This window comes from Carcharhinus amblyrhynchos, unplaced genomic scaffold (genome assembly GCF_965287045.1).
Source record: "Carcharhinus amblyrhynchos unplaced genomic scaffold, sCarAmb.v2.hapA chromosome_1344, whole genome shotgun sequence".
Lineage (NCBI taxonomy): Eukaryota > Metazoa > Chordata > Chondrichthyes > Carcharhiniformes > Carcharhinidae > Carcharhinus > Carcharhinus amblyrhynchos.
This window is the reverse complement of record NW_027651084.1, coordinates 1-24,884: the sequence shown is the minus strand read 5'-3', so window position 1 is coordinate 24,884 and position 24,884 is coordinate 1. Positions and strand designations below refer to the sequence as shown.

Below are 24,884 nucleotides of genomic sequence, written 5' to 3'. Positions count from 1 at the left end.
TGTGTGTGAGAGAGAGAGACGGTGTGTGTGTGAGAGAGAGAGAGAGACTGTGTGTGTGTGAGAGAGAGAGAGACTGTGTGAGAGAGAGACACTGTGTGTGTGTGTGTGTGTGTGTGTGTGTGTGTGTGAGAGAGAGAGAGAGAGAGATGGTGTGTGTGTGTGTATGAGAGAGAGACACTGTGTGTGTGAGAGTGACAGTGTGTGTGAGAGTGACACTGTGTGTGTGAGAGTGACACTGTGTGTGTGAGAGTGACACTGTGTGTGTGAGAGTGACACTGTGTGTGTGAGAGTGTGAGAGAGAGAGAGAGAGACGGTGTGTGTGTGTGTCAGTGTGAGAGAGACGGTGTGTGTGTGACGGATTCCGGGCTCCCGCTGTCTGTTTTACAGTTGTTATTTTCATTAATCCATTTCTCCATATTAAATTATGATTTATTGATTTATTTTCTGTACTGGTTACCCTGGTTAGCCTAGTTAGCCTGGTTATCCTCATTACCCTGGTTATCCTATTAATTTGTTAATTTGTGTGTGGCTATTTGTGTTTTTGGATTTATTTTAAATAAACATTATCAGATTTGTTTAATCCTCATTGTGACATTCGCGGATTTATTTCATTGGGAATAGTCGGATATCCTGGGAATGTCGGAGAGGGGAGATGTTCGGGGAATGTTGGAGAGGGAGGGAGATGTTTGGGGATTGTCGGAGAGGGAGGGAGATGTTCGGGGAATGTCGGAGAGGGAGGGAGATGTTTGGGGATTGTTGGAGAGGGAGGGAGATGTTCGGGGAATGTCGGAGAAAGAGGGAGATGTTCGGGGAATGTCGGAGAAAGAGGGAGACGTTCGGGGAATGTCGGAGAAAGAGGGAGACGTTCGGGAATGTCGGAGAAAGAGGGAGACGTTCGGGGAATGTCGGAGAATGAGGGAGACGTTCGGGGAATGTCAGAGAATGAGGGAGACGTTCGGGGAATGTCGGAGAAGGAGGGAGACGTTCGGGGAATGTCGGAGAGGGAGGGAGGGGTTCGGGGAATGTCGGAGAAAGAGGGAAGGGTCCGGGGAATGTCGGAGAAAGAGGGAAGGGTCCGGGGAATGTCGGAAAAAGAGGGAAGGGTCCGGGGAATGTCGGAGAGGGAGGGGTTTGGGAATGCTGGAGACGGGGAGGGATTCAGGGTGGGGACAGAGATACCTGGGAATGGCGGAGATGGAGTGAGGGGTTCGGGAAACAGCGGAAATGGAGCAAGGGGAGGTGTCTGGGAACGCCGGAGGCCGAGGGATGGATTCGGGGAACTGGAGACAGAGTGAAGGGTTTGAGTTGGGGAGGGGGAGCTGTTCTGGGACAGAGGGAGGGGCTCGGGAAGGGGTGGAAGGGAGAGAGGTTGAGAGGAAGTCGGGTCATGACTGCAGTCTACGTGTGGGAGGCAGGCGGAGACTAGTAATGATCAGCTCTCGCCCGGGGGAAGGGGGGGGGGTCTCTGCCCTCCCCACGGGTACCAACTCTCCCCAGGGTACGGATCCCACCCCCCCAAAACAAGGTTCCTGCTCCTGGGTTAGAGAGAGAGAGAGGGGAAATCAGCCAGGGTTCCTGCTCCTGATCACTGTCCGGTGATCCCTGGGTTAGAGAGAGAGAGAGGGGAAATCAGCCAGGGTTCCTGTTCCTGATCACTGTCCAGTGATCCCTGGGTTAGAGAGAGAGAGGGGAAATCAGCCAGCGTTCCTGCTCCTGATCACTGTCCAGTGATCCCTGGGTTAGAGAGAGAGAGAGGGGAAATCATCCAGGGTTCCTGCTCCTGATCACTGTCCAGTGATCCCTGGGTTAGAGAGAGAGAGAGGGGAAATCATCCAGGGTTCCTGCTCCTGATCACTGTCCAGTGATCCCTGGGTTAGAGAGAGAGAGAGGGGAAATCAGCCAGCGTTCCTGCTCCTGATCACTGTCCAGTGATCCCTGGGTTAGAGAGAGAGAGAGGGGGGAAATCAGCCAGGGTTCCTGCTCCTGATCACTGTCCAGTGATCCCTGGGTTAGAGAGAGAGAGAGAGGGGAAATCATCCAGGGTTCCTGCTCCTGATCACTGTCCACTGACCCCTTGTCCTGGGGATGGCGATCCACAGGATCCTCTCCCAGCTGTTGATCATCCATCGAGGTTGTGATGTATATTTTCTCTTATCCACCTCTCTTTCCCCCCTCTTTCACCACCCACCCTCGCCCTTCTCTGGCTCCTGTTCTCCCACCCCCCCCCCCCCCCCCCCAACTCTGCACTCCCTCTCTCTCCCCTTCCTCCGTCTCTCTCCCCTTCCTCCGTCTCTCTCTCGTGCTCGCTAACCATCTGTCCTCATTACTCTGACACGCACTCTCCCCTTGCTTATCACTCTTTTTCCTGACACACGACACACACTCTGTCTCTCTTTCACTCCATCTCTCTCTCTGTCTCTCTCTCACACTCCCTCTGTCTCCATCTCTCTTTCACTCCATCTCTCTCTCTGTCTCTCTCTCTCACACTCCCTCTGTCTCCATCTCTCTGTCACTCCATCTCTCTCTCTGTCTCTCTCTCTCTCACACTCCCTCTGTCTCCACCTCTCTCTCTGTCTCTCTCACACTCCCTCTGTCTCCATCTCTCTTTCACTCCATCTCTCTCTGTCTCTCTCTCTCTCTCTCACACTCCCTCTGTCTCCATCTCTCTTTCACTCCATCTCTCTCTCTGTCTCTCTCTCACACTCCCTCTGTCTCCATGTCTCTTTCACTCCATCCCTCTCTCTCACACTCCTCCTGTCTCTGTCTCCGTTTCTCTCTCTCTCGCACTCCTTTTGTCTCTGTCTCTCTTTCACTCCATCTGTCTCTGTCTCTCTGTCACAACTCCTTCTGTCCCCCTCTCTCTCTCTCTCTCTCTGTCCCCCTCTCTCTCTCTGTCTCTCTCTCTCTCTGTCCCCCCCTCTCTCTCTCTCTCACACACTCCTTTTATCTCTCTCTGTTTTCGTCTCTCTCTCTCACTCCTCCTGTCTCTCTCTCTCACTCCCCACCCTTTCCCTGGGCCCGCTCTCTCTCTCTCCCCCCCCCCCCCCCGCCCTCGCAGTCGAAGGAGTTACAGATTAAGAAGCAGTTCCAGGACACGTGTAAGATCCAGACGCGTCAGTACAAAGCTCTGCGCAACCACCTGCTGGAGACTACGGTGAAGAGTGAACACAAGGCTGTCCTCAAGCGACTGAAGGACGAGCAGACCCGGAAACTGGCTATCCTGGCCGAACAGTATGACCACAGCATCAACGAGATGCTGTCCACTCAGGCGGTGAGTGCCGGGGTGGGTCCTACACCACCGCCGTGCCCCCCCCCCCCCTCCAGGGAGAGTCAGTATCCATCCCTGTACCCCTGGGGAGAATCATACAATCCCTACAGTGCAAAGGAGACCATTTGGCCCATCAAACCAGCACCGTCCGCAATCCCACCTATTCCCGTAACCTCATAACATTCACCCTGCCCAATCCCCCTGAGACTAAGGGGCAGTTTAGCATGGCCAATCCCAGAGGGATCCCAGGCAGACATGGGGAGAATGTGCAGACCCCACACAGACAGTGACTCGAGCCGGGAATCGAACCCAGGTCCCCTGGAGCTGTGACACAGCAGTGCTAACCCGCTGTGCTGTGGGGAATGGAACCCGGGTCCCTGTGAGACAGCAGCGCTAACCCGCTGTGCTGCGGGGAATGGAACCCGGGTCCCTGTGAGACAGCAGCGCTAACCCGCTGTGCTGCGTGGAATGGAACCCGGGTCCCTGTGAGACAGCAGCGCTAACCCGCTGTGCTGCGGGGAATGGAACCCGGGTCCCTGTGAGACAGCAGCGCTAACCCGCTGTGCTGCGGGGAATGGAACCCGGGTCCCTGTGAGACAGCAGCGCTAACCCGCTGTGCTGCGGGGAATGGAACCCGGGTCCCTGTGAGACAGCAGCGCTAACCCGCTGTGCTGCGGGGAATGGAACCCGGGTCCCTGTGAGACAGCAGCGCTAACCCGCTGTGCTGCGGGGAATGGAACCCGGGTCCCTGTGAGACAGCAGCGCTAACCCGCTGTGCTGCGGGGAATGGAACCCGGGTCCCTGTGAGACAGCAGCGCTAACCCGCTGTGCTGCGGGGAATGGAACCCGGGTCTCTGTGAGACAGCAGCGCTAACCCGCTGTGCTGCGGGGAATGGAACCCGGGTCCCTGTGAGACAGCAGCGCTAACCCGCTGTGCCGCGGGGAATGGAACCCGGGTCCCTGTGAGACAGCAGCGCTAACCCGCTGTGCCGCGGGGAATGGAACCCGGGTCCCTGTGAGACAGCAGCGCTAACCCGCTGTGCTGCGGGGAATGGAACCCGGGTCCCCTGTGAGACAGTCCGGGTCCCTGTGAGACAGCAGCGCTAACCCGCTGTGCTGCGGGGAATGGAACCCGGGTCCCTGTGAGACAGCAGCGCTAACCCGCTGTGCTGCGGGGAATGGAACCCGGGTCCCTGTGAGACAGTCCGGGTCCCTGTGAGACAGCAGTGCTAACCCGCTGTGCTGTGGGGAATGGAACCCGGGTCCCTGTGAGACAGCAGCGTTAACCCGCTGTGCTGCGGGGAATGGAACCCGGGTCCCTGTGAGACAGCAGCGCTAACCCGCTGTGCTGCGGGGAATGGAACCCGGGTCCCTGTGAGACAGCAGCGTTAACCCGCTGTGCTGCGGGGAATGGAACCCGGGTGCCTGTGAGACAGCAGTGCTAACCCGCTGTGCTGTGGGGAATGGAACCCGGGTCCCTGTGAGACAGCAGTGCTAACCCGCTGTGCTGCGGGGAATGGAACCCGGGTCCCTGTGAGACAGCAGCGCTAACCCGCTGTGCTGCGGGGAATGGAACCCGGGTCCCTGTGAGACAGCAGCGGCTAACCCGCTGTGCTGCGGGGAATGGAACCCGGGTCCCTGTGAGACAGCAGCGTTAACCCGCTGTGCTGCGGGGAATGGAACCCGGGTGCCTGTGAGACAGCAGTGCTAACCCGCTGTGCTGTGGGGAATGGAACCCGGGTCCCTGTGAGACAGCAGCGCTAACCCGCTGTGCTGTGGGGAATGGAACCCGGGTCCCTGTGAGACAGCAGCGCTAACCCGCTGTGCTGCGGGGAATGGAACCCGGGTCCCTGTGAGACAGCAGTGCTAACCCGCTGTGCTGCGGGGAATGGAACCCGGGTCCCTGGCGCTGCCTCACAGCACCATGTATCGTTACGTAGCCCCCGGGGAGAGTTGCTGGGGGAGACCTGTACCGAGACATGGCGGGGATTCTTGTGAGAGTTGTGGCTGCCAATTTAATCTCCGTGTTTCTCCCCTTCCAGCTGCGACTGGACGAGACGCAGGAATCGGAATACCAGGTTCTCCGGGTCCAGCTCCAACAGGAACTGGAGTTGCTCAATGCCTACCAGAGTAAGATCAAAATGCACAGCGAGACTCAACACGAACGCGAGATCAAGGAGCTGGAACAGCGGGTGTCCATCCGGAGAGCGCTGTTAGAGCAACGGGTAAGGAGGGAGGGAGGATCTGAGGGTGGGCCGGTGCCCGAGGGTCAGTGTGTCCGAGGGACGGTCGGGGCTCAGAGCGTCGAGGTCAAGGTTCAGAGTGCAGGGTCAGGGGTTGGGGTTCAGAGTGCAGGGTCAGGGTTCAGAGCGCTGGGTAGGGTCGGGGTCAGGGTTCAGAGCGCTGGGGTAGAGTCGGGGGTCAGGGTTCAGAGCGCTGGGTAGGGTCGGGGGTCAGGGTTCAGAGCGCTGGGTAAGGTCGGGGTCAGGGTTCAGAGCGCTGGGTAGGGTCGGGGGTCAGGGTTCAGAGCGCTGGGTAGGATCGGGGGTCAGGGTTCAGAGCGCTGGGTAGGATCGGGGGTCAGGGTTCAGAGCGCTGGGTAGGGTCGGGGGTCAGGGTTCAGAGCGCTGGGTAGGATCGGGGGTCAGGGTTCAGAGCGCTGGGTAGGGTCAGGGTTCAGAGCGCTGGGTAGGGTCGGGGTCAGGGTTCAGAGCGCTGGGTAGGGTCAGGGGTCAGGGTTCAGAGCGCTGGGTAGGGTCGGGGTCAGGGTTCAGAGCGCTGGGTAGGGTCAGGGGTCAGGGTTCAGAGCGCTGGGTAGGGTCGGGGTCAGGGTTCAGAGCGCTGGGTAGAGTCGGGGGTCAGGGTTCAGAGCGCTGGGTAGGGTCGGGGGTCAGGGTTCAGAGCGCTGGGTAGGGTCGGGGTCAGGGTTCAGAGCGCTGGGTAGGGTCGGGGTCAGGGTTCAGAGCGCTGGGTAGGGTCAGGGGTCAGGGTTCAGAGCGCTGGGTAGGGTCGGGGTCAGGGTTCAGAGCGCTGGGTAGGGTCGGGGTCAGGGTTCAGAGCGCTGGGTAGGGTCGGGGTCAGGGTTCAGAGCGCTGGGTAGGGTCGGGGTCAGGGTTCAGAGCGCTGGGTAGGGTCGGGGTCAGGGTTCAGAGCGCTGGGTAGGGTCGGGGTCAGGGTTCAGAGCGCTGGGTAGGGTCGGGGTCAGGGTTCAGAGTGCTGGGTAGGGTCGGGGTCAGGGTTCAGAGCGCTGGGTAGGGTCAGGGGTCAGGGTTCAGAGTGCCAGGTTGGGGTTCAGAGCGCTGGGTTGGGATCGGGTCAGGACAGGGTTCAGAGCGCTGGGTCAGGGTTCAGAGGGCAGGGTCGCGCCGCTGGCACTGATCCCCCCCCTTCTCTCCCCCCCCAGATCGAGGAGGAGATGTTGACCTTACAGACGGAGCGTTCGGAGAGAATCCGCAGTTTACTGGAGCGCCAGGCTCGGGAGATTGAAGCTTTTGATTCGGAGAGTTTACGGCTGGGTTTCAGTAACATGGCTCTCAGCAGCCTGCCCCCAGCCTCTGCTTTTACCCACTCCTACCAGCTGAGTAACGCCGGCTGGAGCTCCCGTCCTCCCCCCCCGAGGAGGAAGCCAGTGGAGTCACGGGGGGATGGGCAGCCCCGCTTCGGGCTCCAGCTCGGGGACTCCGCAGGTCTGGAGGCAGCCCCCGGTTTCTGGCCCCCGGCTCCTGGGCTCACCCAGCTCCCGGCTCCAGCTCCCGGAGCAGCAGCCTGGCTCTGCGGAACAGCCCCCAGGCCCTGCGCAGGACAGCGTCAGGGGGACAGGCAGAGGCTGGCATCAGTCGCAGCACTAGTGTCACCTCCCAGATCTCCAACGGCTCCCAACTCTCCTACTCCTGACGCTGACCCCTCCCGACAGGCCAGCCCCCCCCCCCCCCCCGAGCGGACCCTGCCCCCCTCCGGGCAACCCCCCACCCCCACCCCACCCCCCGAGCGGACCCTGCCCCTCTCCGGGCAACCCCCAACTCCACCCCCCCCTCCCCGAGCGGACCCTGCCCCCTCTCCAGGGAACCCCTTCCCTCTCTGAGAGACCCCCCTCCCCCTCTCTGGGCAACCCCTCCCCCAAGAGAACTCTTCCCCCTCCCCAGGTGACCCTTCCGCTACCTGGGCACCCCTCCCACCCCACCTTGCCCTCCCTGGGCTCTCACAGTAACTCCCCGGGCAATCTCTTGCCTTGAGGACCACCTCTCCACTCCCCCCCCAACGTCCCCCTCTGTAGCCCCCCTCTGCCCCGTGTACCCTGACGGAGGGGCTGGTGTTTTCTCATCGCTGTGACAGCTTTAGTTTCAGTGCCAGGTGATGTTTGCTTTAATGGTGTTGCTGTGATGATGTTATGTATAAAGAATGATCTCCGACCCTCCTCGTGGCTTCCGTTCATTCAGACAGCGACACGGCAAGATCCCAAGCTGGCTTCTGTGTTGCCATTTGGGATCTTGCTATGTACATTGACAGTAACTCGATGATAGCCTGTTCACACTGCGGCGCTCCCTCGGTGCTGACCCTCCCACACAGTGCAGCACTCCCTCGGCACCGACCCTCCTGCAGTGCGACCCTCCCCACAGTGCGGCGCTCCCTCGGCGCCGACCCTCCCACACAGTGCGGCGCTCCCTCGGCGCCGACCCTCCCACACAGACCCTCCCGCAGTGCGGCGCTCCCACACAGTGCAGGACACCCACAGCACCGACCCTCCCACAATGTGCGGCGCTCCCTCAGCACCGACCCTCCCACAGTGCGGGGCTCCCTCAGCACCGACCCTCCCACAGTGCGGGACTCCCTCAGCACCGACCCTCCCCACAGTGCGGGGCTCCCTCAGCACCGACCCTCCCACCGTGCGGGACTCCCTCAGCACCGACCCTCCCACAGTGCGGGGCTCCCTCAGCACCGACCCTCCCCACAGTGCGGCGCTCCCTCAGCACCGACCCTCCCACAGTGCGGGGCTCCCTCAGCACCGAGCCTCCCACAGTGCGGGGCTCCCTCAGCACCGACCCTCCCCACAGTGCGGGGCTCCCTCAGCACCGACCCTCCCCACAGTGCGGGGCTCCCTCAGCACCGACCCTCCCACAGTGCGGGACTCCCTCAGCACCGACCCTCCCCACAGTGCGGGGGCTCCCTCAGCACCGACCCTCCCACAGTGCGGGACTCCCTCAGCACCGACCCTCCCCACAGTGCGGGGCTCCCTCAGCACCGACCCTCCCCACAGTGCGGCGCTCCCTCAGCACCGACCCTCCCCACAGTGCGGCGCTCCCTCAGCACCGACCCTCCCACAGTGCGGGACTCCCTCAGCACCGACCCTCCCACAGTGCGGGGCTCCCTCAGCACCGACCCTCCCCACAGTGCGGCGCTCCCTCAGCACCGACCCTCCCACAGTGCGGGACTCCCTCAGCACCGACCCTCCCACAGTGCGGGGCTCCCTCAGCACCGAGCCTCCCACAGTGCGGGGCTCCCTCAGCACCGACCCTCCCACAGTGCGGCGCTCCCTCAGCACCGACCCTCCCGCACAGTGTGGGACTCCCTCAGCACCGACCCTCCCGCACAGTGCGGCGCTCCCTCGGCACCGACCCTCCCCACAGTGCGGGACTCCCTCAGCACTGACCCTCCCACAGTGCGGGGCTCCCTCAGTAGCGACCCTCCCACAGTGCGGGACTCCTCGGGATTGACCCTGGTGATCCGGGAAAGCTGCTTACGTTATTCCTGGAGAGAGGTGATTTCTGATGACTCACTGAGAATGAAACGTAAGCTTTTTATTTGGCGAATACAGGCAGAGTAAAACAGAGATGTTAAATTTGGAAAACATAGAAATTTGATTGGGGGAAGTGTTCCCACTCTGATTATACAGGGTAAGTGTCTGTGTTGGTAAGTCTCCCCCTTTCCCTGTGTGTGTGCGCGCATCTGTACCTCTCTGTGAGGGACCAGACAGCACAGTACGGCTGATCCCTTGTTGCAGTCTCTCCTTCCGCTCAGCCCCCGTCTGAACTGCGCCAGAATGGCAGGAACCGCGAGCTACGACGTAGCCGGACGGTGCTCCAGAACGTAGACGTGATCCGCGCAGCAGGCGGCGATGAGCGACCTCCCGGCACCAGCCGGAGCGACGTCCGTGCTGTACACGCCCTGGGGCAGGTTCCCCAGTCGACCCACCGTCTGCGAGGGAGGGAGGGAGGGATAGATCAGGCCTGGAGCTCCGGAACCGGTTTGTGTGCCCGGGAACAGGCAGAGGAGTAGGGGGCAGGGGGGTAACATGGGGAAAAACAGAAACACGGCGAAATCTACCACGGAGAGAAACACAGGGACTGGGGAGGAGGGTACACGGGTTTAAACTAGGGGTCGGCAGGCCGGTAAATGTAGAGACTGGGGACAAAGCGAGACTGAGACAGAGACAGCGCAGAGGGAGGCCGCGGGGCTCAGTGAGACTGAGATAGACACAGGGCAGAGTAAGAGCCAGCAGAGGGAGACAGGAGCTGAATCATAGAAACCCCTACAGAGCAGAAAGAGGCCCTTCGGCCCATCGAGTCTGCACCGAACACAATCCCACCCCCCCCCTGCAAAATCCCTACATATTATACCCACTAATCCCTCTAACCTACACGTCCCTGGACACTAAGGGGCAATTTCTTAGCACGGCCAATGCACCCTAACCCGCACATCTTTGGGCTGTGGGAGGAAACCCACGCAGACACGGGGAGAATGTGCAAACTCCACACAGACAGTGACCCGAGGCCGGGAATCGAACCCGGGCCCCTGGAGCTGCGAGGCAGCGGTGCTGACCCGCCTTGCCAGCTCTGGAACGTATTTATTTCTTTGCAAGAAGTGTAACAGTAGGACAGAGAGCCTGGGATACGGCGTGGGATTATGATGTTATTGTAATTACAGAGACACGGTTAAAGGAGGGACAGGACTGGCAGCTTAACATTCCAGGATACTGTTATTTTAGACGGGGTGGGGGGGGCAGGCGCATTGCCGATCAGGGATCGTGGCGAGGGAGGAGACGAAAGGACAATTTAGCACGGCCAATCCACCCTAACCTGCACGTGTGGGAGGAAACCCACGCAGACACGGGGAGAACGTGCAGACTCCGCACAGACAGTGACCCGAGCCGGGAATCGAACCCCGGTTACCTGGCGCTGTCGGGCAGCAGTGCCGCCCATATATATGCCAAGTACAGAGGGATCTGGGCGTACAGGTCCACAGTTCCCGAGAAGTAGCAACGCAGGTGGTAAGAAGGGATTTGGCTTGCTTGCCTTCATCGGCCGGGGCATTGAGTACAAGATTTGGGAAATCACATTGCAGCTGTACAAAACCTTGGTTAGACCCCATTTGGAGTACTGCGTGGAACTCTGGTCACCGCACTACCAGAAGAAAGCTTTGGAGAGGGTGTAGAGAAGGTTCACCAGGATGTTGCCTGGTCTTGGCTATGCGGAGAGGCTGGATAAACTAGGATTGTATTCACTGGAAAGACAGAGGGTGAGGGGGAGACCTGGTCTACAAAATGATGAGAGGCAGAGACACGGGAGGGATAGTCAGAGGCTTTTTCCCCAGGGTGGAAGTATCAATTTCACGGGGGGGGGGGGGGCGCAGGTTCAAAGTGAGAGAGGGGAAAGAGTTTAAGGGGGATGTGTGGGGGATGTTTTTCACACAGGGAGTGGTGAGTGCCTGGAACGCACTACCAGAGGAGCTGGTGGAAACAGGAACATCAGCAACATTTAAGGGATGTCTGGATGGGTACATGAATAGGGAGGGAATAGAGGGATACGGATTGAGTAAGGGCGGTAGGTATTTTTTAGTTTAGAACAACAGAACAGAAAATTCCAGCACAGGAACAGGCCCTCCGGCCCCTCCTGCACCGCCCCGTGCTGCCCGACTGAACTAAAACCCCCCCTACCCTTCCGGGGACCGTATCCCTCTCTATCCCCATCCTATTCATGGATTTGTCCAGACGCCCCCTTAAAACTCACTCCCGTATCCGCTTCCACTCCCTCCCCCCGGCAGCGAGTTCCAGGCACCCACCCCCCCTCTGTGTAAAAATCTGCCTCGTACATCTCCTTTAAACCTTGCCCCTCGTACCTTAAACCTGTGCCCCCCCGCGTAATTGACTCTTCCACCCTGGGGGGAGAAAAGCTTCTGACTCTCCACTCTGTCCCTCATCATCTTGTAGACTTCTATCAGGTCTCCCCCTCAACCTCCAGTGAGAACAAACCAAGTTTCTCCAACCTCTCCTCAGAGCTAATGCCCTCCGTACCAGGGGCAAACATCCTGGTAAATCTTTTCTGTAACCCTCTCCAAAGCCTCCACATCCTTCTGGTAGTGTGGGTGACCCAGAATTGAACTCTATATTCCAAGTGCGGCCTCACTAAGGTTCTATAAAGCTGCAACGTGACTTGCCAATTTTTAAACTCAGTGCCCCGGCCGATGAAGGCAAGCATGCCGTATGCCTTCTTGACTCCCTTCTCCAGCTGCGTTGCCACTTTCAGTGCCCTGTGTACCTGTACGCCCAGATCCCTCTGCCTCTCAATACTCTGTACCTGTATGCCCAGATCCCTCTGCCTCTCAATACTGTGTACCTGTATGCCCAGATCCCTCTGCCTCTCAATACTCTGTACCTGTATGCCCAGATCCCTCTGCCTCTCAATACTGTGTACCTGTACGCCCAGATCCCTCTGCCTCTCAATACTCTGTACCTGTACGCCCAGATCCCTCTGCCTAGCAATATTCTGTGTACCTGTACACCCAGATCCCTCTGCCTCTCAATACTGTGTACCTGTACGCCCAGATCCCTCTGCCTCTCAATACTCTGTACCTGTATGCCCAGATCCCTCTGCCTCTCAATACTGTGTACCTGTACGCCCAGATCCCTCTGCCTATCAATACTCTGTGTACCTGTACACCCAGATCCCTCTGCCATTTAGTGTATATTTCCTATCTGTATTAGATCTTCCAAAATACATCACCTCACATTTGTCCGGATTAAACTCCATCTGCCATCTCTCCGCCCGAGTCTCCAGCTGATCTCTATCCTGCTGTATCCTCTGATGGTCCCCATCGCTATCCGCGAATACACCAACCTTTGTGTCGTCCGCAAACTTACTAATCAATCCAGTTACATTTTCCTCTCAGTTATTATATATATTACAAACAGCAAAGGTCCCAGCACTGATCCCTGAGGAACCCCACTCGGCACAGTTAGGGTATCATGATTAGAACCCCCCTCCCCCCAAGCCTGTACTAAAGGGCCCTGTTTCCAGTGCTGTACGTTTCTTAGTTTGTTCTGGGAGAAAGTGGGGGGGGGGGGGGGGGGGGGGGGGGAGACAAAGGGGAGACGCCCTTCCTCCGCCCTCCCCGCGTCGGACTGTGTCCGGAGTGAACTCTGACCCCTGCAGCGACTGACCGTCATGGAGTCCCGGTCAAAAAGGCGACATGTGTTGTTCCTGGTCCCTGCACCAATCAGATGATCCGAACCCAGCCAATGGCAGCTGTAGATCTGCGAAGTGGGGGGGGAGGGGGGGGGGAGGGTGGAGCCAGAGGTCAGCAAGGAGCGAGTCACCAAATCCGCCCCCCCCCCCCCAATAGTGAACACAAATCCCAGAGCAACCGCCTCCCCCCCACTAAGTCCCAGTGTCCCTCCCCATACCCACCCCCACCCACCAAATCCCAGAGACCCTCCTCACCCCCACCCGCCAAATCCCAGAGACCCTCCTCACCCCCACCCGCCAAATCCCAGAGACCCTCCTCACCCCCACCCGCCAAATCCCAGAGACCCTCCTCACCTCCACCCACCAAATCCCAGAGACCCTCCTCACCCCCACCCACCAAATCCCAGAGACCCTCCTCACCCCCAAATCCCAGAGACCCTCCTCACCCACCAAATCCCAGAGACCCTCCTCACCCCACCCACCAAATCCCAGAGACCCTCCTCACCCCCACCCACCAAATCCCAGAGACCCTCCTCACCCCCCAAATCCCAGAGACCCTCCTCACCCCCCAAATCCCAGAGACCCTCCTCACCCCCCACCCACCAAATCCCAGAGACCCTCCTCACCCCCACCCACCAAATCCCAGAGACCCTCCTCACCCCCACCCACCAAATCCCAGAGACCCTCCTCACCCCCACCCACCAAATCCCAGAGACCCTCCTCACCCCCCACCCACCAAATCCCAGAGACCCTCCTCACCCCCACCCACCAAATCCCAGAGACCCTCCTCACCCCCCACCCACCAAATCCCAGAGACCATCCTCACCCCCCAAATCCCAGAGACCCTCCTCACCCCCCAAATCCCAGAGACCCCTCCTCACCCCCCACCCACCAAATCCCAGAGACCCTCCTCACCCCCACCCACCAAATCCCAGAGCCCCTCCTCACCCCCACCCACCAAATCCCAGAGACCCTCCTCACCCTCACCCCCCAAATCCCAGAGACCCTCCTCACCCCACCCACCAAATCCCAGAGACCCTCCTCACCCCCACCCACCAAATCCCAGAGCCCCTCCTCACCCCCACCCACCAAATCCCAGAGACCCTCCTCACCCTCACCCCCCAAATCCCAGAGACCCTCCTCACCCCCACCCACCAAATCCCAGAGACCCTCCTCACCCCCACCCACCAAATCCCAGAGACCCTCCTCACCCTCACCCACCAAATCCCAGAGACCCTCCTCACCCCCACCCACCAAATCCCAGAGACCCTCCTCACCCCCCAAATCCCAGAGACCCTCCTCACCCCCCAAATCCCAAAGACCCTCCTCACCCCCCAAATCCCAGAGACCCTCCTCACCCCCCACCCACCAAATCCCAGAGACCCTCCTCACCCCCCAAATCCCAGAGACCCTCCTCACCCCCCACCCACCAAATCCCAGAGACCCTCCTCACCCCCACCCACCAAATCCCAGAGACCCTCCTCACCCCCCACCCACCAAATCCCAGAGACCCTCCTCACCCCCAAATCCCAGAGACCCTCCTCACCCCCACCCACCAAATCCCAGAGACCCTCCTCACCCACCAAATCCCAGAGACCCTCCTCACCCACCAAATACCAGAGACCCTCCTCACCCCCACCCACCAAATCCGAGACCCTCCTCACCCCCACCCACCAAATCCCAGAGACCCTCCTCACCCCCACCCACCAAATCCCAGAGACCCTCCTCACCCACCAAATCCCAGAGACCCTCCTCACCCCCACCCACCAAATCCGAGACCCTCCTCACCCCCCACCCACCAAATCCCAGAGACCCTCCTCACCCCCACCCACCAAATCCCAGAGACCCTCCTCACCCCCACCCACCAAATCCCAGAGACCCTCCTCACCCACCAAATCCCAGAGACCCTCCTCACCCCCACCCACCAAATCCCAGAAACCCTCCTCACCCCCACCCACCAAATCCCAGAGACCCTCCTCACCCCCCACCCACCAAATCCCAGAGACCCTCCTCACCCCCCACCCACCAAATCCCAGAGACCCTCCTCACCCCCACCCACCAAATCCCAGAGACCCTCCTCACCCCCACCCACCAAATCCCAGAGACCCTCCTCACCCCCCACCCACCAAATCCCAGAGACCCTCCTCACCCCCCACCCACCAAATCCCAGAGACCCTCCTCACCCCCACCCACCAAATCCCAGAGACCCTCCTCACCCCCCCACCCACCAAATCCCAGAGACCCTCCTCACCCCCCCACCCACCAAATCCCAGAGACCCTCCTCACCCTCACCCCCCAAATCCCAGAGACCATCCTCACCCCCCACCCACCAAATCCCAGAGACCCTCCTCACCCCCCCACCCACCAAATCCCAGAGACCCTCCTCACCCCCCCACCCACCAAATCCCAGAGACCCTCCTCACCCCCACCCACCAAATCCCAGAGACCCTCCTCACCCCCCACCCACCAAATCCCAGAGACCCTCCTCACCCCCCACCCACCAAATCCCAGAGACCCTCCTCACCCCCCACCCACCAAATCCCAGAGACCCTCCTCACCCCCAAATCCCAGAGACCCTCCTCACCCCACCCACCAAATCCCAGAGACCCTCCTCACCCCCCACCCACCAAATCCCAGAGACCCTCCTCACCCCCACCCACCAAATCCCAGAGACCCTCCTCACCCCCCACCCACCAAATCCCAGAGACCCTCCTCACCCCCACCCACCAAATCCCAGAGACCCTCCTCACCCCCCACCCACCAAATCCCAGAGACCCTCCTCACCCCCCACCCACCAAATCCCAGAGACCCTCCTCACCCCCCACCCACCAAATCCCAGAGACCCTCCTCACCCCCCACCCACCAAATCCCAGAGACCCTCCTCACCCCCACCCACCAAATCCCAGAGACCCTCCTCACCCCCACCCACCAAATCCCAGAGACCCTCCTCACCCACCAAATCCCAGAGAACACCACCCCCGCAGTTAACAAAAATCCCAGAGTCCCTGCCTCCCAGCCCACCAACTCCCAGAGACGCCGCCCACCCCTCCCATCAAGTCCCAGAGCCCCCACCTCCCAGCCCACCCTTCCTGTCGAATCCCAGAGACCCCAGCCACCAAACACCAGATACACCCCCCCACCCCGCGTCTCCCCACCCACCCCCCCACCCCACCAGTGAACACAAATCCAGAACGCCTCCAACGAACCATGGTGAGGGAACCCGTGCCACACCCCCCAGAGAGAGTTGGTGCCCATGGGGGGGGGGCCTGTACACCAGCTCCCCACCGCCCCCCCACAACTTCCCTGCCCTCATGCGGTGGTGGTGGGGGGACCCCGGAGAGACTCGGTGGCCATGCCGGGGGGGGCCCATATCCAGATCCTGACCTTACCAGACAGTGACCAGTGTCATCCTCGGGAATATCTTGGATCTTTCGTCCAGAGTTGTAGTCCCAGACCTGGGAGAGAGAGAGAGAGAGAGAGAACGCACCGAGTCAGCACAGTGGCACAAGAGTCCTCGAGGTTTACAGCATGGAAACATTCGGCCCAACCTGTCCATGCTGTTCCCTTTTTTTAAACCCCTAAGCTAACCCCAATTGCCCGCGTTTGCCCCCATATCCCTCTATACCCATCGTACCCCTGTAACTGTCTAAACACTTGTTAAAAGATAAAATTGTACCCACTTCTACTACTGCCTCTGGCAGCTTGTTCCAGACACTCACCACCCTCTGTGTGAATAAATTGCCCCTCTGGACCCTTCTGTATCTCTCCCCTCTCACCTTAAACCTCTGCCCTCTAGTTTTAGACTCCCCTACCTTTGGGGAAAAGATATTGACTATCTCGCTGATCTGTGCCCCTCATTATTTTATAGACCTCTATAAGATCACCCCTCTACGCTCCAGAGAAAAAAGTCCCAGTCTATCCAGCCTCTCCTTATAACTCAATCCATCAAGTCCCGGGAGCATCCTAGTAAATCTTTTCCTGCACTCTTTCTAGTTTAATAATATCCTTTCTATAATAGGGTGACCAGAACTGGACACGGTATTTCCAAGTGTGGCCTAACCAATGTCTTGTACAACTTCAACAAGACGTCCCCAACTCCTGTATTCTGAGCGATGAAACCACGCATGCCCAATGCCTTCTTCACCACTCTGTCCACCTGTGACTCAGTGAAAAGTCTGACAACACCAGGTTTTAGTCCAACCTATTTATTTGATAATATACTCACAAGCTTTCGGGGTTAGCCCCTTCGTCAGGTGAATGGAGAGTTTTGGCCTCAGACACTGTGTTTACGCCAATCCAACGCCGGCATACCCACATCATCACCTGTGACTCCACTTTCAAGGAGCTATGAACCTGTCCCCCTAGGTCTCTTTGTTCCGTAACTCTCCCCAGCATCCGACCATTAACTAAGGCCTCGCGCCCCAGCCCCGTAGCCCACCACACCAGTACCCTCCAAGTTGTCCCTCCCCCCCCAGGTAATCCCCACCTCCAGACTGTTCTCCCTGCGCCAGGATCCGGTCAGGATCTCGTTGGTCTCCGGGTGAATCTGCAAAGCATCACCACAGAGGTGAGGCCCAAATATCCGCCTGAAAGCAGGGAGAGAGAGGATCAGAAAACACAGAGTAATAAAATGTGAGTAACAAGGCTCCCCGTCCCGGGGTAATTACAGAGTCTCAGTAACAATCCCGCCCCCCCCCCCCCCTCGTCCCGGGGTAATTACAGAGTCTCAGTAACAATCCCCTCCTGTCCCGGGGTAATTACAGAGTCTCAGTAACAATCCCCCTGTCCCGGGGTAATTACAGAGTCTCAGTAACAATCCCCTCCTGTCCCGGGGTAATTACAGAGTCTCAGTAACAATCCCCCTGTCCCGGGGTAATTACAGAGTCTCAGTAACAATCCCCCCTGTCCTGGGGTAATTACAGAGTCTCAGTAACAATCCCCCTGTCCCGGGGTAATTACAGAGTCTCAGTAACAATCCCCTCCTGTCCCGGGGTAATTACAGAGTCTCAGTAACAATCCCCCTGTCCCGGGGTAATTACAGAGTCTCAGTAACAATCCCCCTGTCCCGGGGTAATTACAGAGTCTCAGTAACAATCCCCTCCTGTCCCGGGGTAATTACAGAGTCTCAGTAACAATCCCCCCCTGTCCCGGGGTAATTACAGAGTCTCAGTAACAATCCCCCTGTCCCGGGGTAATTACAGAGTCTCAGTAACAATCCCCCCTGTCCCCGGGGTAATTACAGAGTCTCAGTGACAATCCCCCCCTGTCCCGGGGTAATTACAGAGTCTCAGTAACAATCCCCTCCTGTCCCGGGGTAATTACAGAGTCTCAGTAACAATCCCCCCTGTCCCGGGGTAATTACAGAGTCTCAGTAACAATCCCCTCCTGTCCCGGGGTAATTACAGAGTCTCAGTAACACTCCCCCCTGTCCCGGGGTAATTACAGAGTCTCAGTAACAATCCCCCCTGTCCCGGGGTAATTACAGAGCCTCAGTAACAATCCCCCTGTCCTGGGGTAATTACAGAGTCTCAGTAACAATCCCCCCCTGTCCCGGGGTAATTACAGAGTCTCAGTAACAATCCCCCCCTGTCCCGGGGTAATTACAGAGTCTCAGTAACAATCCCCTCCTGTCCCGGGGTAATTACAGAGTCTCAGTAACAATCCCCCCCTGTCCCGGGGTAATTACAGAGTCTCAGTAACAATCCCCCCCTGTCCCGGGGTAATTACAGAGTCTCAGTAACAATCCCCCCCTGTCCCGGGGTAATTACAGAGTCTCAGTAACGATCCCCCTGTCCTGGGGTAATTACAGAGTCTCAGTAACAATCCCCCCTGTCCCGGGGTAATTACAGAGTCTCAGTAACAATCCCCTCCTGTCCCGGGGTAATTACAGAGTCTCAGTAACACTCCCCCCTGTCCCGGGGTAATTACAGAGTCTCAGTAACAATCCCCCCCGTCCCGGGGTAATTACAGAGTCTCAGTAACAATCCCCCTGTCCCGGGGTAATTACAGAGTCTCAGTAACAATCCCCTCCTGTCCCGGGGTAATTACAGAGTCTCAGTAACAATCCCCTCCTGTCCCGGGGTAATTACAGAGTCTCAGTAACAATCCCCTCCTGTCCCGGGGTAATTACAGAGTCTCAGTAACAATCCCCCCTGTCCCGGGGTAATTACAGAGTCTCAGTAACACTCCCCCCCCTGTCCCGGGGTAATTACAGAGTCTCAGTAACAATCCCCCCTGTCCCGGGGTAATTACAGAGTCTCAGTAACAATCCCCCTGTCCCGGGGTAATTACAGAGTCTCAGTAACACTCCCCCCCTGTCCCGGGGTAATTACAGAGAATGCCCCAGTGATGATTGAAGAGTCTGCTGCACTTACCTCACTGAATGTGGTTGATTCTCTGTCCAGAACTAGACAGACAGAGAGAGAGAGAGAGAGAGTATTAGGTGTGAGTATTGTTGACAGTGGGTAATCAGTGTTCACACTTGGACTGAGCTCTGCTAACCTCACACACCACAAACCATCACCCCCTGTGGGACTGGTGCCCGAGTGTACACAGACACGGCAAATTCCAAATTTCACACAGACCTCATTAAAACAGCCATATCAGTGACTGGGGTGTTAGAGACCCGGTCTCTAAAAATATTCTCCCAGCTTCCTACACACACACAGTGTCACTCCGTGAACCCCCAAACCAGCACGGTGTCACTCTGTAAACCCCCAAACCAGCACGGTGTCACTCCGTGAACCCCCAAACCAGCACGGTGTCACTCCGTAAACCCCCCAAACCAGCACGGTGTCACTCCGTAAACCCCCAAACCAGCACGGTGTCACTCCGTAAACCCCCAAACCAGCACGGTGTCGCTCTGTAAACCCCCAAACCAGCACGGCGTCACTCTGTAAACCCCCAAACCAGCACGGTGTCACTCTGTAAACCCCCCAAACCAGCACGGTGTCGCTCCGTAAACCCCCAAACCAGCACGGTGTCACTCTGTAAACCCCCAAACCAGCACGGTGTCACTCTGTAAACCCCCCAAACCAGCACGGTGTCACTCTGTAAACCCCCCAAACCAGCACGGTGTCACTCTGTAAACCCCCCAAACCAGCACGGTGTCACTCTGTAAACCCCCCAAACCAGCACGGTGTCGCTCCGTAAACCCCCAAACCAGCACGGTGTCACTCTGTAAACCCCCAAACCAGCACGGTGTCACTCCGTAAACCCCCAAACCAGCACGGTGTCACTCTGTAAACCCCCAAACCAGCACGGTGTCGCTCTGTAAACCCCCAAACCAGCACGGCGTCACTCCGTAAACCCCCAAACCAGCACGGTGTCACTCTGTAAACCCCCCAAACCAGCACAGTGTCGCTCCGTAAACCCCCAAACCAGCACGGCGTCGCTCTGTAAACCCCCAAACCAGCACGGCGTCACTCTGTAAATCCCCAAACCAGCACGGTGTCACTCTGTAAACCCCCAAACCAGCACGGCGTCACCCCCCAAACCAGCACGGTGTCGCTCCGTAAACCCCCAAACCAGCACGGCGTCACTCTGTAAACCCCCCAAACCAGCACGGTGTCGCTCTGTAAACCCCCAAACCAGCACGGTGTCACTCCGTAAACCCCCAAACCAGCACGGTGTCGCTCCGTAAACCCCCAAACCAGCACGGCGTCGCTCCGTAAACCCCCAAACCAGCACGGCGTCACTCTGTAACCCCCAAACCAGCACGGCGTCACTCTGTAAACCCCCAAACCAGCACGGTGTCACTCTGTAAACCCCCAAACCAGCACGGTGTCACTCTGTAAACCCCCAAACCAGCACGGCGTCGCTCTGTAAACCCCCAAACCAGCACAGTGTCGCTCTGTAAACCCCCCAAACCAGCACGGTGTCACTCTGTAAACCCCCAAACCAGCACAGTGTCACTCCGTAAACCCCCAAACCAGCACGGTGTCGCTCTGTAAACCCCCAAACCAGCACGGTGTCACTCTGTAAACCCCCAAACCAGCACGGTGTCACTCTGTAAACCCCCAAACCAGCACGGCGTCGCTCTGTAAACCCCCAAACCAGCACGGCGTCACCCCCCAAACCAGCACGGTGTCGCTCCGTAAACCCCCAAACCAGCACGGCGTCGCTCTGTAAACCCCCAAACCAGCACGGCGTCACCCCCCAAACCAGCACGGTGTCGCTCCGTAAACCCCCAAACCAGCACGGTGTCACTCTGTAAATCCCCCAAACCAGCACGGTGTCACTCTGTAAACCCCCAAACCAGCACGGCGTCACTCTGTAAACCCCCAAACCAGCACGGCGTCGCTCTGTAAACCCCCAAACCAGCACGGCGTCGCTCTGTAAACCCCCCAAACCAGCACGGCGTCACTCTGTAAACCCCCAAACCAGCACGGCGTCACTCTGTAAACCCCCAAACCAGCACGGCGTCACTCTGTAAACCCCCAAACCAGCACGGCGTCACTCTGTAAACCCCCAAACCAGCACGGTGTCACTCTGTAAACCCCCAAACCAGCACGGCGTCACTCTGTAAACCCCCAAACCAGCACGGCGTCGCTCTGTAAACCCCCCAAACCAGCACGGTGTCGCTCTGTAAACCCCCCAAACCAGCACGGCGTCGCTCCGTAAACCCCCAAACCAGCACGGTGTCACTCTGTAAACCCCAAACCAGCACGGTGTCACTCTGTAAACCCCCCAAACCAGCACGGTGTCACTCTGTAAACCCCCAAACCAGCACGGTGTCACTCTGTAAACCCCCAAACCAGCACGGTGTCACTCTGTAAACCCCCAAACCAGCACGGCGTCACTCTGTAAACCCCCAAACCAGCACGGTGTCACTCTGTAAACCCCCAAACCAGCACGGTGTCACTCTGTAAACCCCCAAACCAGCACGGCGTCACTCTGTAAACCCCCAAACCAGCACGGCGTCGCTCTGTAAACCCCCAAACCAGCACGGTGTCACTCTGTAAACCCCCAAACCAGCACGGTGTCACTCTGTAAACCCCCCAAACCAGCACGGCGTCACTCTGTAAATCCCCCAAACCATCACAGTGTCGCTCCGTAAACCCCCAAACCAGCACGGTGTCACTCTGTAAACCCCCAAACCAGCACGGTGTCACTCTGTAAACCCCCCAAACCAGCACGGCGTCACTCTGTAAACCCCCCAAACCAGCACGGCGTCACTCTGTAAACCCCCAAACCAGCACGGTGTCGCTCTGTATACCCCCCCAAACCAGCACGGTGTCACTCTGTAAACCCCCCAAACCAGCACGGTGTCACTCTGTAAACCCCCAAACCAGCACGGTGTCACTCTGTAAACCCCCAAACCAGCACGGCGTCACTCTGTAAACCCCCCAAACCAGCACGGCGTCACCCCCCAAACCAGCACGGTGTCACTCTGTAAACCCCCAAACCAGCACGGCGTCGCTCTGTAAACCCCCCAAACCAGCACGGCGTCACTCTGTAAACCCCCCAAACCAGCACGGTGTCGCTCCGTAAACCCCCAAACCAGCACGGTGTCACTCTGTAAACCCCCCAAACCAGCACGGTGTCGCTCTGTAAACCCCCAAACCAGCACGGTGTCACTCTGTAAACCCCCCAAACCAGCACGGTGTCGCTCTGTAAACCCCCAAACCAGCACGGTGTCGCTCTGTAAACCCCCAAACCAGCACGGTGTCGCTCCGTAAACCCCCAAACCAGCACGTGTCACTCTGTAAACCCCCCAAACCAGCACGGTGTCGCTCCGTAAACCCCCAAACCAGCACGGTGTCACTCTGTAAACCCCCCAAACCAGCACGGTGTCGCTCTGTAAACCCCCAAACCAGCACGGTGTCGCTCCGTAAACCCCCAAACCAGCACGGTGTCACTCTGTAAATCCCCCAAACCAGCACGGCGTCACCCCCCAAACCAGCACGGCGTCACTCTGTAAATCCCCCAAACCAGCACGGTGTCGCTCTGTAAACCCCCAAACCAGCACGGTGTCACTCCGTAAACCCCCAAACCAGCACGGTGTCACTCTGTAAACCCCCCAAACCAGCACGGTGTCACTCTGTAAACCCCCCAAACCAGCACGGCGTCACTCCGTAAACCCCCCCAAACCAGCACGGCGTCGCTCTGTAAACCCCCCCCCAAACCAGCACGGCGTCACTCTGTAAACCCCCAAACCAGCACGGCGTCACTCTGTAAACCCCCAAACCAGCACGGTGTCACTCTGTAAACCCCCAAACCAGCACGGCGTCACTCTGTAAACCCCCAAACCAGCACGGTGTCACTCTGTAAACCCCCCAAACCAGCACGGTGTCACTCCGTAAACCCCCAAACCAGCACGGTGTCACTCTGTAAACCCCCAAACCAGCACGGTGTCGCTCTGTAAACCCCCCAAACCAGCACGGTGTCGCTCTGTAAACCCCCCAAACCAGCACGGTGTCACTCTGTAAACCCCCAAACCAGCACGGTGTCGCTCTGTAAACCCCCAAACCAGCACGGTGTCGCTCCGTAAACCCCCAAACCAGCACGGTGTCGCTCTGTAAACCCCCAAACCAGCACGGTGTCGCTCTGTAAACCCCCAAACCAGCACGGTGTCGCTCCGTAAACCCCCAAACCAGCACGGTGTCGCTCTGTAAACCCCCAAACCAGCACGGTGTCACTCTGTAAATCCCCCAAACCAGCACGGCGTCACCCCCCAAACCAGCACGGCGTCACTCTGTAAATCCCCCAAACCAGCACGGTGTCGCTCTGTAAACCCCCAAACCAGCACGGTGTCACTCCGGTAAACCCCCAAACCAGCACGGTGTCACTCTGTAAACCCCCAAACCAGCACGGCGTCACTCTGTAAACCCCCAAACCAGCACGGCGTCACTCCGTAAACCCCCAAACCAGCACGGCGTCACTCTGTAAACCCCCCAAACCAGCACGGTGTCACTCTGTAAACCCCCCAAACCAGCACGGTGTCACTCTGTAAACCCCCCAAACCAGCACGGTGTCACTCTGTAAACCCCCCAACCAGCACGGCGTCACTCTGTAAACCCCCCCAAACCAGCACGGCGTCACTCTGTAAACCCCCAAACCAGCACGGTGTCACTCTGTAAACCCCCCAAACCAGCACGGCGTCACTCTGTAAACCCCCAAACCAGCACGGTGTCACTCTGTAAACCCCCAAACCAGCACGGTGTCGCTCTGTAAACCCCCCAAACCAGCACGGTGTCGCTCTGTAAACCCCCCAAACCAGCACGGTGTCACTCTGTAAACCCCCAAACCAGCACGGTGTCGCTCTGTAAACCCCCCAAACCAGCACGGTGTCGCTCTGTAAACCCCCAAACCAGCACGGTGTCGCTCTGTAAACCCCCAAACCAGCACGGCGTCACTCTGTAAACCCCCCAAACCAGCACGGTGTCACTCTGTAAATCCCCCAAACCAGCACGGCGTCACTCTGTAAACCCCCAAACCAGCACGGTGTCGCTCTGTAAACCCCCCAAACCAGCACGGTGTCACTCCGTAAACCCCCCAAACCAGCACGGTGTCACTCTGTAAACCCCCAAACCAGCACGGTGTCACTCTGTAAACCCCCAAACCAGCACGGTGTCACTCTGTAAACCCCAAACCAGCACGGTGTCACTCTGTAAACCCCCAAACCAGCACGGTGTCACTCTGTAAACCCCCAAACCAGCACGGTGTCGCTCTGTAAACCCCCCAAACCAGCACGGTGTCACTCCGTAAACCCCCCCAAACCAGCACGGTGTCACTCTGTAAACCCCCCAAACCAGCACGGTGTCACTCTGTAAACCCCCCAAACCAGCACGGCGTCACTCTGTAAACCCCCAAACCGGTTTCCCACCTGCACGGTGTCGTCCCATCCACCGGAAACCAGGTCGCTGAAGGTGCTGGGATGGAATTTCAGTGCGAAGATGCGGGATCGATGTCCGTCCATCACTGTCCGGGACGGACTGTTAGTAAATAAAAAAGGGGCAACGGTTGGAGACAGCAGGACAGGGCGGCTCGCGAAGGAGGGTGCAGTGCGGGGACAGGGGAGTAACACGTTGATCACTGTGCCCGAGAGAGCGAGGCAGCGAGAAAGATGGAGATCGGGAACGCGAGGTGGGGGTGTGGGGGGCCTCACTGGAGAGCGAGCGAGCGAGGGGGAGGAGGGTCAGGGGGGGGGAAAGTGC

The 24,884-nt window shown here is 58.6% G+C and overlaps 2 protein-coding genes across 2 annotated transcripts; one reads left to right on the top strand and one right to left on the bottom strand.

Moving 5' to 3' along the window:
* The first annotated feature begins 872 nt into the window (after positions 1–872).
* On the top strand, positions 873–7,349 carry LOC145340726 (uncharacterized). Its single transcript, XM_080185187.1, has 4 exons — positions 873–1,163; positions 3,059–3,271; positions 5,311–5,493; positions 6,672–7,349. Exons 1-4 carry the CDS (start codon positions 873–875, stop codon positions 7,347–7,349), a joined length of 1,365 nt encoding a protein of 454 aa, XP_080041313.1.
* A 1,699-nt stretch (positions 7,350–9,048) lies between these two features.
* On the bottom strand, positions 9,049–24,659 carry LOC145340728 (uncharacterized). The gene is made up of 6 exons (XM_080185188.1): positions 24,554–24,659; positions 19,101–19,132; positions 17,213–17,312; positions 16,116–16,181; positions 12,702–12,794; positions 9,049–9,460 (listed from the first exon to the last, which is right to left on the bottom strand). The coding sequence occupies exons 1-6, from the start codon at positions 24,644–24,646 to the stop codon at positions 9,323–9,325; spliced, it is 522 nt and encodes a 173-aa protein (XP_080041314.1). The 5' UTR covers positions 24,647–24,659; the 3' UTR covers positions 9,049–9,322.
* Positions 24,660–24,884: the final 225 nt, after the last annotated feature.